A 20,027-nucleotide genomic window follows, 5' to 3' on the forward strand; every position below is an offset into this window, starting at 1 on the left:
GGCCCTCAGCCCTTCGACCTTTAATTAATCTATTAATGCACCACATGTGAACGGTTACCTTTCAATATTCCAACTTCTCAATCTAATGATTCAAAAAAACTCATCAGGCCAGTTTCTAACATCTTTTAATACTTTTAATACAGTTGTCCACCAACCGGTAATAAGCAATAAACCCCGGACACAAATCTATGCAGGTCACTGAACCCGAAAACCTTCGTATTGCTATCACTAATTGTTAATATATTATGTTTGCCTTTTTTTATACTGTTTGTATCCTCCCACTGAGGATGCAATTTATTTAATGGAGTTACCATCTTGAAAACTATGTACCCTTTCTTGTCATTGTCCGTGAAAAATAAGTTGTTCTGTTCTTGAGTGGGATTTTAAGGGCACTTTTTGTCTCATTGTGAAAATCAGGAATTAGCCATACCTGGTTTAACTTTAAGTAAAACTGAAATAAACATTTTGCTAATCTACACCACTAAATATGAAATATTAATTCAATGGTACTTCAATTCTGTCAATAAATGGACTTCATTTTACAAATCTGAGAAGGTCACCACTGGCCATACTTATTCAAAAGAACACAGAAAAGGTAACAAATGAGAGGCCGTTCAGCCCCTGTAGTTCATTTGGTAGTTAGTAGCTAATTGTTACAAAGTTCCTATTCAGCTTTTTATTGTGAAAAGCCAGGGTATTGGTTTCCACAACATGGCTGGGTAGCTTGTTCCACACTCCCACAACACTTTGTGTAAACTAGTGCATCCTGTTGTTTGTTTTAAATGCACTTTCATATATGTGCCACTTGTGCCTTTTGGTTCGTGTTTCACTGCTGATTCTGAAGAAGTCCTCTGGGTTGACATTGTCCATACCTTTAAGGACCTCGAATACTTGCATCAAGTGCCTTCAAAGAGATATTCCAGACATGATGTCCAGACACTTTAAATTCCAGCTGCTGTTTTCAGTTTTAAACACCCTTGTTCTTCATTTCTCCTCTTCTTTTACAGATAATCTGTAATGGATGCAGTCCTTTTATATACTATAGAAATTTTACTTTATTATATAAAAGTGATGGCAACACTTTGTAACTTAACAGTATTTGCACTTTCTCAGATGGACCATAGGGAAATTAAAGTAAAACATCATGCTGCCATCCAAGTTAAACCCTATAAAACACTTAATGTCACTTCATAACATTTCCCGTGGTTTAGACTTCTAGACCTAAGAAATCAATTATAACAGCGGAATATTTTAAGTTGATTTGTGTTTTTTGAATATTTTAGTTTGATCTACCAGTGAAAGAAAACACAAATAAGAAATGAAGAGGGCTAGAATATTGCAGCTTAGTTGTTTGTTGCAAAGCCCAATGATTTGTTTCATTCTTTATTAAGATCATGCAACATATATCAAACACTGTCTTTTCAATGAAATAACCTTTTCTCTTACATTTCACTTAGAAATCACCCTTACTCTACTGCAGCACAATGTGTCAGGCAGTTAAAACATAAAAAAGTCACACTGAAGCTCTAGTCGCATATTTTACTATATGAAACAACTTTGGGTTGTGCGTCTTTCAGAATCTATTTACCTGTGGCAGAAGTGTTTATTTCATTAAAACTATTTTTGTCTGTACAGTGCGGTCCTTACTGTACGAATTCATTCAGCCACAGGAGTCCACAGACCTGCGCTATTAAACATATTATGTGAACATACATTGGGCCACTATATTAGGAGTGACCCACTCTGGCCCCCAGGAGCAACAGTATACCAGGTCTTGCAGGACATCCATCCTTAAATCATCCATTTGTACATGTGTGGAACATGAGAGATTTAATCAATTTAGTCAATCTATTGAATTAAAACAAGCAAACTGTGGCTCTTGAGCTCTAAGGCTTGATGGAATTTTCCTTGAAAATATCTCAATAACTATTTATTGCACAAATCACCTGCTTCAGAGGACAAGACAAAAAATGCCGCAAGTGATAAGAAATAGATTTAAAGGTAATACATAAAACCTGTGGCAGTCCATGACCAGAGGTGGGAATCCTGCACTACGCATGGCTTTCTTATTTTAGACTTTTCATTCACAAGTAAACCACTGACCAAATGATTTTCACTTGGACTTGCTTTCCGTTTCTTTTCTTTGTTTTTTCCCAGGTTGACAGGGACCTTCATCAAAAGCACAATGGGTCACAAATGCGGGAAGACTGTTTAGCCCATCAAGCATGTTTGCACGCTATACAGTAATCAGACTCAAAATCCTATCCACCTGTTTTATGAAACGTGGGCAGTTCTTTCCAAACACTCACATCTCCAAGAGTATTCTTTACAGGCCTCTCACATTACTGGAACACCTCTTTACCTCCTGTAATGGTATATGATCTCCCTCTCTCTTCCAGGTTAAGTTTCATTGACTATTCTTTACAGATGGAAAGCCTGGGCCAGACCCAGAGTAGGGATGTTTGTGCAGTAGGGATTTTTGTGTGCATTTGTAAGTAATGGAGGGAGGATTCTCAGTTACACATGACAAAATGTGAAAACACAATCTTAGGTTGAACAGTTATTTACAATCTTACAAAAAATTTCGATTGGTAATACTGAACTGCAGTATTGTTTTTTTTTACTGTACATAGCATTTTCTCACCAGATTTGTTGCAGACAGTATTTGTCATTTAATTAAAGGTGTTATGGAACACCGCACGAAGCAACACAAAGTATGTTGTCAGAGCCTTTCACTTTACTGTAATGTGAACTTTATTATAATATACGACTGCACCTGGAAGAATACTGAACCTAGGAGAGGATAAAACACTATTCAGCTACTTACAGAGCACATGTGCACATTAAGTTAACTTAATCAACAAGGTCACTACGTTCAAGATTGATATGTTCCTTACCTAACTTGACTTTCAAGGGTAATATAACATCAGCATCATGACAGATGAGGAAAAAATTAAGCATTTTGTTGTCGTTACATTTTGCATCACAAATGTAGAAATAATGCAATGCTTTATAGAATGCTGAAAAAACTGTAATTATTAGAGAAAAATCTAATATAATGCATTGGTTATTTTAACAGAAAACGTCATTGGATTACTTTTTGTTAAAACACAACTAGCGACGTGATGCACCCCAGTGTGTACTGTATCACACAGTGGGAGATCCACCATGTACTACTGTGTGTGTCTATCCTGTTACAGGATCAGAGATGATTCTGTCAAACACATTCTTCCTCAGAGGAACATAAAATCTGCCACCAGTGTGTTAACAATGAATCCTGTTCTTTCGATCCTGATCAAAAGTGGCAATAGAAATGTGCCCAAGCAGATTCAATGTGCAACCTCCCTCAGGCTGGACAACTGGAGGTCATGACCACCCTTCCATTACATTTATCAGCCATACTTACAATACTACAATATGAAAATAGAGTGTGTTATAACAACCTAATTTTGGCTCACTTTCCCCACTCGTGTAGATGTCGAATTCTATGGTCCCACATATGATCCTGAAATACAGAAGTTTGCAAAAGTTCAACAGGATTTGGTAGTGAACTACTATATTTCACTTTCCCAGTTCATCAGTATTGCAGGACTACTGTGTCTACATGTGTTAAAAAAATGGGTATTTTGTCATGTTTTATTTTTCTTGAATATAGGATACATGCAGCAGTGATTCTGTATATTGTAATTAACTTCCTGAGTCATCAATTGAGGTCAAAATAGTTTAGCCTAATAAAGCAGAAAACATCAGTGACAGACAAGTCTAAGTTCAGTTTATTAAAATAACAATTCAATGCTTCCTTTAGCAGTATAAAAAGAGTTATGCATTGGAAATTTTCTTAGAAAACAGTGTATTAAAGAAAGAAAAGCTAATGCTTCCCGAACTCTCAATATATTTTACGACACTTTTTAGAAAGAACTTCAAAGGTTTTTGCTTCTTGCTAAAAGCAGATTACTGCATTAGGTTTATACTATGCCCTGTAATGTTTAAAACCACTATAATTAGAACTGCAATATGTAACTATTTTTTACAAGTTTACTATGCTCCATCCTATCATTCAATTGTATTATTGGCTAAGCTGACTTGGATAAAGAATAAACTTCTAATACTCTATTATATTATGCAATCATAAGCTATATTCCTTTGGATAAAACATAAACCATAACATGATTACTCTGCTGCTCACAAAGAGCTCATCGATATCAATAACACCAAGATGGAACCATCCTATTTCTATATTGTTCCACATATGCAAAATCGGGACAAAGTTAACAAATGAATCCTTCACAACACTATAAATAATTAAAGAACACAGCCAATCACAATTGCTCAGGAAAACATGATCACAAATGGTTTTTAATATATGCAAGCTTTTAACGGATGCCAAACACAGCTTTAGGTGTCACTATATTGAGCAAGTGATTATTATTTCATGATCGTGTTGAGCATGTCCCACTGAGAGATCAGTGAGAATGCAATGTCCCAGATTTTATTTGCTAGTGAAGTCACAACCCAGCACATGCACGACTGGAAACGGGAACATGCCCTTCTTACAGGCACTTAACAAGTTCAGTACAAGTTCACAGCCCTCACACGTTATATGGCCCAAAATCTGTCATGAGCCAGGGGATCCTGGATAATATGTCATGATTGTGATCATGATCTGGGATAGTAATAATTTAACTTTCACAGAAAAGTAACCATACAACACATGTAAGTCCTATGTTTAACTTTCTGAAAATGTTTTTGATCATTTGTCGTCTAGGCCAAGGGTATCCAGCCCTGATTCTGGAGTGCTGCCTTCTGGTTTCTGGTTTTCACTCCATCTCAGATTTTTATGGCTTAATTGAACCAAATAAGTGGACATCACCCATTGCATTCAGTTCAAAATTTTACTTTTAGCTAGTAACGCCCTATACACCAAATCCCCACAATACTTGGCATCCCTCATCGCTCCCTATGCGAGATGCTCCATGCTCTGCTGAGGCTCATCTTTTCGAAGCACCTTCTTACAGGTACAAGCACCTTGTTGTGCACACTTTCAGCTGCCTTGTTCCAACAACTCAGGAGCTCACTCCCTGGCAATCTGAGAAATGTACACTCTTTCGCAGTCTTTAACTCCACACTGAAGATGTATCTGTTTAGTCAAGCTTATAATTAATGTATGCCTTTTCCTCCTTTTCCACCTTTTTATCTCTTTCTTTTTTACTTTTGTTCACTGTTATTTGGATGGTTTACCCTGTAAAGAGCCACTGACACTGTTGGTGTACGTGGGCACTAAAATAAACACTTGTATCCTTGTTGAATCCTTGACAAGAAGTCACAATATTTGTTTTGTCCAGGTCTTGATCAGGAGCTCATTAAAACCTCTAAAACCTTTAGGAACCCTGCATTTGTGCAACACGTTTGCCTACCCATGGCTAGACCGCCACATGCAATTTGAGTTTATATACATGTGTACTTGCACAGATGTGAACACATTTTACTATACACTAGTTATTGTATGTAGTTTGGCTTGACATTTCATATAATGAAAACTTTCTCCAGTTTTTGGTTTTTATTCTGTAAACTGCTGATGGAGCATGTTTTGTACCTCGCCTCAATTTAATCGACAGTTCCAAGAAACTTTGAGATACCAAAACAATAAAATGGTCAGGTGGTAAACCTCTGGTTCTTTTCTGGCAGATTTACGATCTGGGTGGCTGTTCTGCCATTTGTATAGCTCACTAAAGGGGGTACGTGACATTACTAGTCAGCAAAGGATATTTCTGGATGGATATTAAAACCCTTTCTTATATATTGTATATTTGTCACTAACAATTTGATGAAAGAGTTTAGAATCATTAAACCAAACGGTGTTCGTGTGTATTCACTTGTCTACCAAGGATAGTAATTTTTTCCATCTCTGAATATTTAACAATCCTTCCCAAACCCAGGTTGTTTTTTATGAATTCAGACTAGTGAAACCTACAGTTACAAACACATTAACACCCTCCATCTCGGATGTAAATCACTGACTTCTTACATGTAAAAAAAAAATTGTTAAATTATAATATTTCACAATGACATCTCTTCTAGGTTTAGTGAACACTCACACATCTTAACAAGTGACAGTTAAGATTCCTATTCACTTAACTAATTTAAGAAGCAAGGTATGAAAATGTGATTCTACATCTCTACACAAACTCCATTATCTTTAAACCATTCTATTGGAAACAGAGAGTACAGTACAACATGATAAAGGGGATAAAGTGCAACTTTGTATACCTCAATCAGTGTAGTTTCCACTTTACAGAATCATACCCCTAACCTTGATATTTCCCTACTTCACTTGCCTGCCATTTCTAACATGTATGCCTGGTGTTTTCCAGGAATTAGGAACTATTACAAAGACACTAAAATGTGTAAAACAAAAAAGTAAAAAGTATGAACCAAGGAAAGACCTTTGCAAAAGAAATTGCAAACACTTTACTTAAAGTTTTTGTGTCAGTAATCACTTAGAACTGCACTAAACTTTTTCATGCCCAAAATCATTCCATCTTAAGACTATGTGCATGTTGGACATCCACCAGGAACAGAAAAGTATAGCAACCATGTAAGTTAACAGTACTTGCATTTCTCGCAACCTCTGACTTAGCATTTAACATTAAAGACACGGGCAATCTTGCCGTAATACCGAATTTACATAACTGTGAAGTTGTATCAAATCACTAGAGTGAACTTTGCAGCTTGTGTTGACAATGAGACGTACAGAGAGTACAGTATACAATAAGTAAACATTAGAAAGCAAATGATGCACCCTCACAATATTATAACAGTGTTCAAATTTGTAATTTAATTCAATTTCTACCAAATGTATGGAAAAAGGTTTCTTATTTGTAAAAGCACATTTTGTTACACTGAACCATTACGCTGAGCTATTAAATAAAGAGCTAGACTGTTTCAATTCTAAACCGCAAAGTATTGCATAATACCAGCTAAAATCCATTTTCCATGCTTAAATTTCCAGTCGCCAACTACACCCGTACCTCTTTTCACAATTTTTTTTTATGGAAATTATGAAGCACGTGAATTGTTACCCACATTTCGACTAACGAAACCCAACTCAAAACTACAAAGAAGTGATACGAAGAAAAATTTCAAAACCTCTGCCAAATGTAGAGAGTGAAGAGGAATTGCAACAAATTCCATTAACCCACTATCACTCACCCTCTAGTATGGGTGAGTGTTGGCAGAGAACCTACATATTGGCACAAGAGACATGTGTGATACAGTTCACCACGTCTTGCTTTGTGTGTTGTTCGCTGTTGTGTGTGCTCTTTTGGTAAGAATATTAATGGTGTAGACTTCATCATGGACCCTAAAGGTGTTTAGAAAATGAAAACTGTGAGTGTGTGTCATGACACAAAAAGCATTGAAGTGGTTATTGTACAGGACAACACTGTACTTAAAGTAAAAAGTAAGTCTGAATAACTAAGACCGAATAAGAAAATAAGTCTGTCCTGTGACAAACACTGACAGAACACTTCTAGATTTAACTCTATGAAAAAAATTGCACACAATTTACTGACAATTGTGTTAAATTCATATCATAGTGCAGTGTTCGCATCACATTTCACTAATCCACTATCACTCACCCACTAGTATGATTAATGATGTGTAACTAGGGAAGCAGTGTTTTTCATTATAAAAAACACAAACCACAGTGTGAATGTGATTGTTTCGTTTTTCATTTTTTGGTGAAAAAAGTAAAAGTAGGAGGGACATTTTTGGTGTCCAGATCGTGCTTTTTCCCCATAAAAAAATAGTGAAAGTAGGTTTTTCTTTTTACTAATTTTCGCTATACAAAAGGGTTTCTAGGAACGAATTGCATTCGTAAAAAAGAGCTACGGGTGTAATTTTGTATTGTATACCCACCCAATTTGGAATTCCAATTATGTCTTGATGTTGGCAACCCACAAGGGGGCAGCTGTGTAGACAGGCTCTTCTGATCCACCTCTCCACCAAGCGATCCATCTTTCGCTACAAACCAATATAAGTTATGCAGTGAAAAACAAGTGGATCAGCGCTGACTGGTGGAGAGGTGTGTTCCTCACTATTGCCTCTGCAGGACGTCACAGGGGTGACAGTGTTACAGCTGAAGCTATGACTAATCCCACTCTTACTCTGTGGGCGACACTGAGCTAATTGTGCGCCAGTACTTGAGATGTCCTTGTCACAGTCAGCGATTGACTCAATGTACTCAATCAAATCAGTTCTGATCCCTCAAAGGCTTGAATTATTTAAATACTCACCACAATGCGTCTGGAAAACCTGGGGTTTTACTACTTGGTTGCAGATATTGCATACAACAAGAAAAAATTCATCATGTGCTGGATAATGGCCAAATAAGTGCATATCTGAAAAAAGAACACACACATCATTCAGTAAATACACTATCTAGGATCCACTTGGTCAATAATTTTTGAAGGTTTTTAAGAATACATGAAGACTTCCAAAATTGAGAAGGTAGACACAGGTCTTTAGGTAATAATGCAATAACACAGGTCAACTCAAACATAACAAGTGGTTCTGAAACAAAGCAAATGTTTAAGGATGTTGTATTTTAAAGTGGTAATTTCCTATATGTACAGTCAAATGTATTTAATATAAACAAAGATTACCTGCATCCATTTTAATAACATCTGTATTTCCATGTTCACGTAAAGAAAATATATCATTATGAATAATACTCCTTCGATAAAATTATTTTAGAAAAAGTGATATGATGAATGGACAAAATGATTTCACAAAATGTCTTAATATACCTCCATGAATAAGATTCTTCAGCAAAATGGATAGCTAATCATAGGCCCTAAACCAGTCAACCGTTAAGACAGTAACACAATGTCATATAGTTCAATTTCAAAGCCAGAAATAGGATTTTGTGACCAGAATGCTAATTACGGTCAGAATGTGCAAAGTTCAAAAACTAAGTTCAAAAGGTACAACTAAAATGCACAATCTTAAAATATGGTAGTATCAGTATTTCTATAATTACAGCAAGCCTGATTATTTATAATAAAATGATCCTCATCCTAACTGGAAATCCCTAATGAATTATGTGCAAGGACATGAACAGGCCTCCTTTTTTATGCTATTCCTTATTACCTAGGTTAATAGTCAAGGGCCTTAAGAACGAGGCAGATTTATGTAAAATCACCTCAAAAAGGAACATGTAACAAAACTTAAAAAGCATCATTGGACATGGCCACTGAAAATAGAGCACAATAAAGGATACCCAACATACCCATGTGTAAGAGCCTGGCATAAGTCTGAATTTAACCAGACCATATCTTCAAGCTGTCGGTCAGTCTGAGAACCACCCAAAAAGAGCAAAATACAATTACTTTCTAGGAGGGCTATTTACAAGTACATGTGAGTATAAAGCTTGTGGTTTCAACAGGTTGAGGAGAAGTCAGACAAATCGACAGATCACCTCAACAATTTCATGTTTTTTTGTTTTATTGGCCAGATAACAACAGAGTCAGGCATTTCAGATGTCACTGCTTCAATGGCGCAGCAGTGTTTTTTCCTTTTCGTAAGGTGAACCCACTCACTGGGCAAGACAGCTGAGAGAGCCAGAGATGAAGCTGTAGCAGACTGGGGGAAATAGGCAGAGCACAGTGGTACAGGTAAACAGTCCAGGGTTCCTGGTCAGAAACTAGCAAGGGTCAAAGTCGGGAAAACACTGTAGGACCAAGCTCCAAGGGAATGTAGGGGAGATTAGGTCAATAACAAGGCAAGGGTCCAACATCCAAAACACAGCACAAAACAGGGAACTAGAGAACTCAGGAGCCTGTGACTAGGAATACAGGGAGGCTCCCAGTAGACTCAAAGAGCAGACTCTATACCAATACCCTGAGCCATGTCAAAGCTGTCCTTAAGTGCACCACCTGATATGGGTGGAAACTCCTTGCAGGTGATGCAGATTTCCTGTCGGAATCTGTTTCCAAGGTAACAGGCACCAGGTGACAGGTGAGTGACCAGCTAGCATGGCAAACGCTACACTGCTCCCCAGCTTTGCCGCGGGGGCGGGTTTGACACTTTCTCTGTTAATTTCATACTCAATAATACTCGAATTCACACACAAAACTCTTTACCAAGAAATATGATATCAGAGAATGAGAAAAGAAGGGACTTATTTGAAAACTGTAGAGGCACTCTTAACTTCTGCAGAATGGTGTATACTCACATCATCACATGATCACAAATACAAATTCAGTGGCCTAGGTCTCAGCTATTCTAAATACACACATTCATGCACTTGTGTATGAGCACATAAACTAGTCTACCCATGAATATATTTGTCATCAACAAAAACAATTATTTATTTCCATTCAGATTGTTCTTCTCGTGTAAGGAAACAGTTAACCTGTATCTTCTCATTTACACCTATCTGAAGGTGAGACAGAAACATTTATAATAGCCAAAGATTATGTAGGCCTTTACCATAATGTTTTTTTTAAATAAACATGAAAACAACATTTATAGTAAACTGATTTAACTATTAGCTGAAGAAGTTGAAACATGAAATGCGTTGAGATCAACATCTTACTTCACTCATATGTTCTTTTATTACAGTTGTTTTTAAGACATTATTTATACATTGTTTTTAAAGTGGTGCTGGATTAGGATTTTATGTTTTATTCCAATCCCTTGCCTCAGCATATGTGATATTTTCAGTTCAAGGATATAACTGAGAGAAAGCTTTTCTTACATTTTCCAAAAAAAAACTATAGGTCAGCTTCTATAGTGATGTATTATTTTAAGTACAGGTTTTCTTTTGTGCTGAATAAGGAACACCTTTAATAGCTTTGCTTCAGAAAGCCATTAACTGATCCTTGTTAAAAGCCTACAATACAAAATGTACTTACTACTATTGAGGTAAAGTAAGTAGATCTATCAGAAACATATGAATGTTTTATTATTCATCAATTCAACATTTAAAATGGTACTATAAAAAACTATACAATGTTAGAGCACTCCAGTTACAGTACTCATATGTGCCAGATTCCCATTTCATATTTCTCAAGGAGAATATTCTGGTTTTTCCTCTATGAAACAGCAAATCAATTTACTCCATGAATGACCAAAACAGGGCAATCTGTACTACCTTTCTTACAGGTAATAAAAATCTATAGGGACCTTTCCCTCCCCTGCTGAACTTTAAGTCCCACAAGCTACAAGCCACACCTTTATACAGATCACAAACAGCGAATTGGATAATAGCAAAGACTGACTAAAACACAGAACTGAATATCTCAAAACTGTGAGTGCAACTGAATATGCAAATTACACCAACCACAAAGGAATTTACTTTAGGAAAAGTAGCGATTATGTCTTTGCATGCAATGAAGATCCCACCATTCACATGGTTCTAGTTATGGTTAAGAATGGATGTATTTATGTGTAAATGAAATTGGGCTCTGGTACGGTTCCTCAGGATAACCTAGTTTTCCACCTAGACAGGGCTTGTATGAAATTCAAACACTATTGCCACATTATACTCAATATGCAAACAATCTGCTGCTAAAAGCATGAAGGAGTGGCTGTGTGCAGTATTGTGAATTTGTTTTTCTCTTGTTTTTTACATTAGACTATAAACTAAATATAACTCTTACAAAACAGTAGCTTGTCTTCATGAACAATACATAATACACCACACCAATCATCCTTTTGAGAAAATTCATAGAGATTCCAGGATTGTACAATGTAATTAAAAACCACAATTTTAATTGGGTAAGCAGGTACGGTATCTCAGCCTTTTTAGGTAGAAAGAGAGGATTCTGAAATTGACTAGGGTGCATTTGTACATAGCATAACTTTTTCAGAACCAATTGTTTGGCTAATATGTATTGTATATACAGGCTCAAGTAAGGAGGCGCTTGGACTTCAACCGAAGCCCTGCAAAGCTGTGGCACTGCATTGCTGGTAGGAGTTGCCTCACTTATAAATAATGCAACACATTAATTGGAGACCTGCTCTATGACATGTTGGTTTCTCTAATGCAGCTCGCAAATGATTCACATCTGTTCACAAGATGTATACATGGAAAAAAGAACACCAGTAAACTCCAGCCAGCTCTCCCAAAGCAGTAGTGTGAAGTAGTGGTTAGGGTCCGGGACTCATCACTAGAAGGTTGTGGGTTCAAATCCCAGGGGTGGCATTGCTGTTGCACTCTCACATAAAGTACTGCTCTCAGATTATGCCAGTAAAACACCCAGCTCTACAAATGTCAGTGGGTTGGAAACATCTATCAGTAAAATAATATGTAAATGTGAATTATTCCTAATTCAACAGCTATTCTCATTTGTGCTACCCATAATGTATGAAAAACATAATGTTACACTGAGACGAGAATTTCCTTCTGTTAATGTTAATTATATGGTATCATATTCATACTATGAATATACATATATCATGCTTTGAGTTTATAGACAGTGCTTATTTTGAAATTGCACACCTGCCATTGCTTATATAGAAAAAAGGTCTTTTATAGTTTTCAACGGTTTGTTTTTAATTCTATAGAAATGACCAATCCAGCAGGCTGATATGGTCCTCACAGGAATAAAGAGCTAACATGTGGCCTGTCTCTTACAGTATGAGGCTCTATCTCCCCTGGGCTGTCACACCTGATTGACTCCAAAGACAAACAGGTTCTGCCCAGTTCATTAAGAGCCTCAAGGAAGTAACTCTGCTATGCATGCCGAAAGTCATCTGTCCTGAGAAGCCAGGACATGAAGGGTTATGTCCCAGTTCACACAATCAAGTCCAATGCAAAGATGGAAAGAGTAAGGTGTCACAACTCTGCCATATTCTCCCAATCACTAGACCTAAACTCCACTGACAGTATGTAAAAGCTATCCTTGACCAACCTCTTACATGCCTCTAATTAATCTCCTGAATACATTCTCCATTAGAATGAACAAACCAGGACACAGACTTCATTTATGTAATCTCTGAAAGCAGTCCTACCTTGCATTAGCTACCACAGAGTTTTAACCCCATCGAAGTTCCAGTAGTGCTTTGTAAAGCTGTAAAATAAGCAGAACTTCTTTCAAACCTGTGTGCCTATTTGCTTATGACAAGCATCTCTGCAGGGACAGGACTTTGAACAACCTGTTTGCTACGCCACCAGCAACACTACTAAAACTCTTTACAGGTTGCCACAGAAAACGGTGAAGCTTGAAGTGAAAACGCCACGAACTGCTGCTAACTGAGGGATCATAAACTAAACCTTATGATGCCCTAATAACATAGCAAGAGCTTTTCCCCCAACAGACGTCAGTTTATTGGCCGGGGGGAAAAATGACGCACGTTAAATCGCACCTTCCTGAACACTTCCACAGCCCACGGAGCGTCGTACATCTCCGAGAGGCATATCACTAATATCTGATCCTAATCATGACTCCTCTGTAGTGCCACGCTGAAAGCCATCTACCGGTGCGCCAGCATCACGCTGGATGTCTCGCAGACCGGCAAGCAGCCCCTGCGTGTTCCGTCCACAGCTGTAGTGAAACTCGAGCGGCGCAGCGGCAAAGTTTATTCTATGGGGAAGTTTATCGGGCAAACTCGCACACAAAACCCAGGTTGTAAGGACTTGGAAAGTGTGCCTGGTTCTTGTAACGCGTTGTCAGTGCGTTACTTCAAGCCTCCTGTGTGTATGAGTGTGAAATTAACACCATTCGCCTCTCAACTTACCTTCTTTATTGAGTCTCATCACTTCCCTGCCTTTGCCAACCTCTTTGCCAGTCTCTTCTAAATCTACATCTGCGGACAAACGCAAAGAGAGAAAAGTCAGGAGTGTTCTCCAAGTAAATCTGAAAAGTGAATTGCCTAATCTCAGTTATTTTGTGTACCTGGCCCACATAGGTGCGAACGTACGGCTACAGTACAGAGCAGACAGCAGTGCAGGACATCTGTCACAGAGATACTTAATACAGAGATAACGTATCAACGGGAAACACGGCGACACTTAAAACTCAACAGCAGCAAACTGTGAACCCCTTTGATTCTACATACTTATTTGATTTCTCAGGCTGTGTATTTATTATAAAAAGAGAAGCATGGAGGACACCAGTGGCCACTCTAACAATTTAACAGCGTTGGAGCACAATTTGAATGACTCTGCGTGGAAAACAAGCTTTATTATGCCGGGTCCTTACTGTCAGAGCAGTGTAATTTAGCTGCGTCGATAAAGGTGGACCAGGGTTTGCACAGGAACGCATCCGGACTGGGCAGTTTGCGATCCAATGTCGCCATTGCTCTTCCTTCTTGTTGCTTTTTTCCCTTTCCTTCGCCAGTCAGCGACACGGGACTTGCGAAGCACCTGACGTCACATTCGGCTCATTTCGGCTTCAGCCGTCAGTGACGGCTGGATGAAAAAGAAGTGCAAATGTGGAAGAGATAGTTCAGTAAAAAAAGAAAAAAGTTTAATCTTTTTTTCCGGGCAAGAGAACAGCACAGTATAGATCTAGAGCTATATTGTTGTATTTTACCAACATTATTTCTACAATTTCTACAAAATGAGGAATATTTGCAGTTGTAAAAGTACTGATTCTTGACGGATATGTTAAAATACAAATGTCTGTGACGCCTATGTGATGTTATTGAATGTATATCCTATAATGGGATTATATTTTAAAATAACTGTTATTAGCCACATAACTTGTTTTTATAAAAGAGAGTAATTTGGCGTTTACAAAATGCGCAATTATATTTATAGAATATGTTACTACATTACGTTTACAAAAGCAGGTTGCAACAGGTCTGAAAACCATCACGCTCAGTTATCTTAATTCCCAATTCAAGTATCAGTTGAAGTACTGGGAACAAAAATTAAATGTAAATTAAAATTAATTAACTGTGGGTGGCATAAAATTGAAATCGTCTTGCTCTGTGAAATTGTTTTAAGACTGATTATCACATTTCAGATTTCCATGCAGATATTTGAGCGTTACATCAAGGAACCACTTTAACTATAATTGTCGCAATACAAACACGGATGAATTAATGTTTACCAAGTAGACATTTTCGAACCACTTACGTCATTCCAAATGTAATCACTAGATGACGCTAAATTACCATATTATTTATAGTAAAGTTCATAATTTATTACTAATGTAATGTAAATTGACATTCCAAATTAATTGTGACTTTCTTAGTTAATTAGTTTTAGCCATTCAGCTGACTTAAGAGAGAACCACATAAAACATAGGTGTCCCACTACTAAAGCCTGGCACTCTCACTAATCCTTCGGATGAGACGTAAAACCGAGGTCCTGACTCTCTGTGGTCATTAAAAATCCCAGGGCGCTTCTCGAAAAGAGTAGGGGTGTAACCCCGGTGTCCTGGCCAAATTTCCAATTGGCCCTTACCAATCATGGCCTCCTAATAATCCCCTTCTATGAATTGGCTACATTACTCTGCTCTCCTCCCCACTGATAGCTGATGTGTGGTGAGCGTTCTGGCGCACTATGGCTGCCGTCGCATCATCCAGGTGGATGCTGCACATTGGTGGTGGTGGAGGGGAGTCCCCATTACCTGTAAAGCGCTTTGAGTGGAGTGTCCAGAAAAGCGCTATATAAATGTAAGCAATTATTATTATTATTATTATTATTACTATTCCTGGCTCAGCACTGGGAGGTGGATGCCCGGAAGCCCACCTACCAGCGGGTCCAGGAGAGACCAGACGGCATAGGCTTCATCACGGCGTCTTGAGCATCTGACTCCGGGGCTCGGAGCGCCTGGCCTCGTCACCCTGGTTTTTACTCCCTGTTCCTGTTCCGGTTTTTAACTGTGTTTGTTTAGTCTTGGTTGGATCCCCCGGTTTTGGACTTTGGACTGCACCCCAGATTCTCCCTTTTGGACTACCTGAACTGTCTGTCAACACACCCTGGTCCTTTTCGTCTCCTCCCCTGATGTCCTTCTCCACTTACTTCCTGATTATACCGTCTGCATACGGTCCTGAACTACGCATCGCTGGAGCCTGGACCGGCTTCCGTTACAGTATTCCTGCAGGACTAGGACTGGGAGCCACTGAGCAAGATCAGGCATTGAACAGGGCATGTGCATCTATGAGTTTTCATTCCAGCTCATCTCTTATCAAGCTAAACTAGGTGGTTTCTGACTTAAGCTTCACTCTTCAGGTGCTGCGGTTGTGAAAACCTGCAGACACATCAGCCCTGCAGGACCAGGAGGACCAGGACTGGACACCTCTGATCCAGATCAAGACGTCTATCAATAAATAGATGAATTCATTCAATAACATGGACTAATATTTAAATAGACATCAAAAAGGTATTCTGTTTTCTAAAAGTTTAACGATTTCCACACTGACTTTATTACACAGGAGAGGTTGTGTAATAAAATTAAATTACACTGGACAACATTGTTTTCCTGCATACATTTGGGTAAATCTGATGGATTTGGGGCTGCTGATCACATAAGTAACCATGGAATTTCCATATCACACAGCATTTTTTTAAAACCGCCTATATTTGTTATTTCAATTAATAATTTAGGCCTATTAAAATGTTGCCGTCAATGTAAGCTGGAAAAGTTTTTTCTTTCTTGTGTCCAGACATGCCTTTGTATGCCATTGCACCCAGTGCAGGTCATAAAATACTGGAGTAGTAATGCATCTGTGGTGATCTGAAATTAGTGGCGCTGCTACTAGGAATGGAGCTTGGATACACCAAGTACTGTTCATTTCTGAGTGGCATAGTTGTGCTAAAAGATTCTCATTACACTAAAAGGGACTGGCCACTCCACAAGCATTTGGTTCCAGGGCAGAAGAGTGTAGCACATAAACCACTTGTTGATCCAACAAATATATTTTGCCGCCTCTTCACATCAAGCGTGGACTCAAGAAAAATGTTGTGAAAGCAATGAACAAGGAAGGTGAAGGATTTCAATATTTGAGACAGATCTTTCAAGAATAAGTGATGCCAAGTTAAAGGAAGGGATTTTTATTGGTCCACAAATCAAATAGGCCATCAATGACAGGCAGTTTGAAGAAAGTCACATGGAAGGCATTCAAGAATGTTGTTGAAAACTTTCTTGGCAACTACAAAGCACCAAACTATGTCCAGTTGGTTGACAACATGCTTCAAATATACAAGTCCACGAAGTGCAAAATGTCACTAAAGATTCATTTTCTTCATTCGCATTTGGACTTCTTCCATGCAAATCTTGGTCAGTGACAAGCATGATGAAAGGTCTCACCAGGACATCACGAAGATGGAAGAATGGTATCAGGGCAACTGGAATCCATTAATGCTGGCTGATTATTGTTGGACATTGATCAGAGAAGCATCAGATACCAAGTACAAATGAAAATCATCCACAAAACATTTTTAGCTCAGTTGAACTAGTGCAAGGGCTCAGCACCATTATGTGATTGAATGCATTAAATTGTATAAAAATTCATTTATTTTTTCTCAATAATCCCACATGATACAAACAGTCTGAAATTGTATTTGTGTTCAACATCAAGAGATCTATCATAATCAACAAACATTTCTGAGGAAACAACACTTTTGAAAAAAGTTGTAGTCCAGTGTTATTATTTGATTGTGCTGAAGAAAAAACTTTTATGGAATTTCTCAAACTACTGAAACTGCCAATGGGAATGATCAGTGAAACCACACAAATCAGAAAATGTCAATTATTATCAGAAGTGAAACTGTCTTTTCCCTGATGTTGGAAAAATATATCTATAGATATCACTCTTTATTTAACTGAGGTATCTTCAATTATTTATGTTTGTTGGTCCACATAATACAATGGTTGTGCAGAAGAGGAGAAGAATGCCATTTTAAAAAGAAACAAATAGTGTTTTCAAAAGAATGATCTAAAATGTATACCTTGCTCATAATGCATAAACAATATTGCAGTTGATTTGTATACATTGGGAAGACCAGTGGTCCAAATACAGCAAATATACACAATTTGTGCATTTACAGTATGCAAATAATTATAAGCATATTAAGCAGCTCTTTAACAGATCGGTGCTATAAAAAGCAGCCCTTTAAAAGACCAAGGTTGGCTGTGTTTGAGCCACAAATGGCTGTTCATACTTCCCTGCAATTTTTAGTGCATTTTATACTGCTCTTAATTGGTCTTTCAACAATCTCACTAACTTGAATATATTTACCCTTCACCTGAAGAATACTTGTGCTTCAGCAGTTTTATGCTTTGTCTTTCTACCTTTTTTTCTCAGGATACATTATTCCACAAGGAAGTGATGGTCAACTTCTGTTGCATACAGTTACCAAGGTAAGAGTAAACATAACTCTTTTTTATGACAGCCTGTAAGCTCTTGTGAAAGATATGTCTATTTATTCGGTGACGATATTAAATAAAAGAAAGCACACTACCATGCCTGCTCATCAGTCTTTTATTTTCCAGAGAGTTCTCTGTGTACCATTTATCTCACTCAGATTCAACTGGCTGATATGATTCATATATCAAGCATTATTTTACTTGTTTTTCTTCCACTGACCTCTTCCATTGTAGTTGACCTCTAAGATCTCAAGTACCAACAGAAAGAACCTTTTGCTATCCATTTCTATGCATCTATAAATAAATAAATTCTGCAGCCTTCTTGTTAACATCTAAATGAAGAGGGCACCAGTCATCTTGGCACAGGGATTGACAGACAAAATCAAACATATTTAAACTTGAATGGAAGGAGGAGGCAAAGTAGAGGGGAGATGCCAAGGGAAAATATGACACATCAGTCGGAAAATTAAGTGAATAAATGTAATTATGAGTATTAAAAACAAGATGCATGACTTAGATCTTACTAAAGTAGCAGGCAATTATTATATTATTGGAATCACAAACACCTGGTTAACATTGTACAACAAGAAACAATATTAGTTCATACAGTGTTCCAGAGAAACAGAAACAAAATTAAGCAAACATCATTGTCCTTCATCCTTGTTAATTTCCTACAGCTTTTGTTTATGGGGAGGAACCAAACACAATCACTGGCCACTCCATGCAAATTCAATTAATCACAGACCATTAGCCTTTCCACTTCTTCCTGCTGGCATTCTGTGAGCATGACCTCTATGCTTTAACCACATTTTCTATGAGGACCAATCCGACATCATCATTAGGCCTAGCAATAGGACCTCACCTACAATATGGTTTGATCCCTCACCTACAATATGGTTTGATGCAGAGCTACACCTGCATCAGACCTTCTCCTTTTACTGAGTTACATCATAACCACTACCTCACTAGCCCAAGTCTAATTTGAAGCATATTCTGAACACCACCTGAGTTTTGTTCAACAATTTAATGGAGACAGCCAATTAATGTTGACTACAGCAAGTAACCAAAATATAAATGATATACCATTATTTACCAACTGTACCAATGTTGAATACAATAATGTAATTTTTATTATTATTATTTCCAATTTCTCTTCAAAGGCTAAGGAAGGTGCACTTTTGGGTTTGAGACTAGAGTGATGTAGTGAGTAAAAGCCATTACTGATGGGTTGTGGCTTCACATCCTTGTTGAGAACACTGCTGCTATACAGTATGCAAAGGAACAAGAAATAGGTTTATTCCATGCTGAAAAGAGAAGAAAGAAAACACAACGTTTCAGCCATGGAGCCTTCTTCAGTATGTTGGGTGAGGTACTTTACCATGATGGCTCTAGTCCCCAGGCGTGTATGCATGGTCTCTCTGTTAACTTAACACCTTGGAAACCAGGATAAGCTCTGACGTATTACAGTTTTCGAATAATTGACTTGTTACAGTTGTCAAATGTCCCAAAAAAGGGATGAAAGAAGAAGGGATGTTATTTTAGCACTGGGTTGAATTACGCCATAGTAAATTAAAAGATCACTTTACTTTAAGTCAAGGCCTTGCTTCTGTGAGGAAATTATGTCAATAAGTTCCTGTAGATGTGATTTGACAAGGAAGGTTCAAGAGATCATAATGTGGTTTATACAAACAGGGGCCATAG

At 37.8% G+C, this 20,027-nt stretch overlaps 1 protein-coding gene across 10 annotated transcripts in view; it reads right to left on the bottom strand.

Annotated features, from left to right (window-relative positions):
• The window catches only part of atxn7l1 (ataxin 7 like 1), a 54,472-nt gene extending 40,110 nt beyond the window's left edge, over window positions 1–14,362 (bottom strand). The window contains exons 1-4 of one of the 10 annotated variants that reach the window (XM_088645162.1): window positions 14,208–14,277; window positions 13,744–13,812; window positions 8,295–8,399; window positions 3,444–3,505 (exon numbers count right to left, since the gene is read on the bottom strand). In XM_088645162.1, the coding sequence (XP_088501288.1) occupies window positions 3,444–3,505; window positions 8,295–8,347 (115 nt within the window). In that variant the 5' untranslated portion in view covers window positions 8,348–8,399; window positions 13,744–13,812; window positions 14,208–14,277. Of the gene's footprint in view, window positions 1–3,443; window positions 3,506–8,294; window positions 8,400–9,289; window positions 9,355–13,017; window positions 13,077–13,743; window positions 13,813–14,207 lie in introns of those variants that run through there. The other 9 variants (XM_088645163.1, XM_088645164.1, XM_088645175.1 and 6 more) reach the window with 9 other exon arrangements.
• Between the last annotated feature and the right edge of the window lie 5,665 nt (window positions 14,363–20,027).

The sequence above is a fragment of the Lepisosteus platostomus genome, chromosome 9 (assembly GCF_059453375.1).
Source record: "Lepisosteus platostomus isolate fLepPlt1 chromosome 9, fLepPlt1.hap1, whole genome shotgun sequence".
NCBI lineage: Eukaryota > Metazoa > Chordata > Actinopteri > Semionotiformes > Lepisosteidae > Lepisosteus > Lepisosteus platostomus.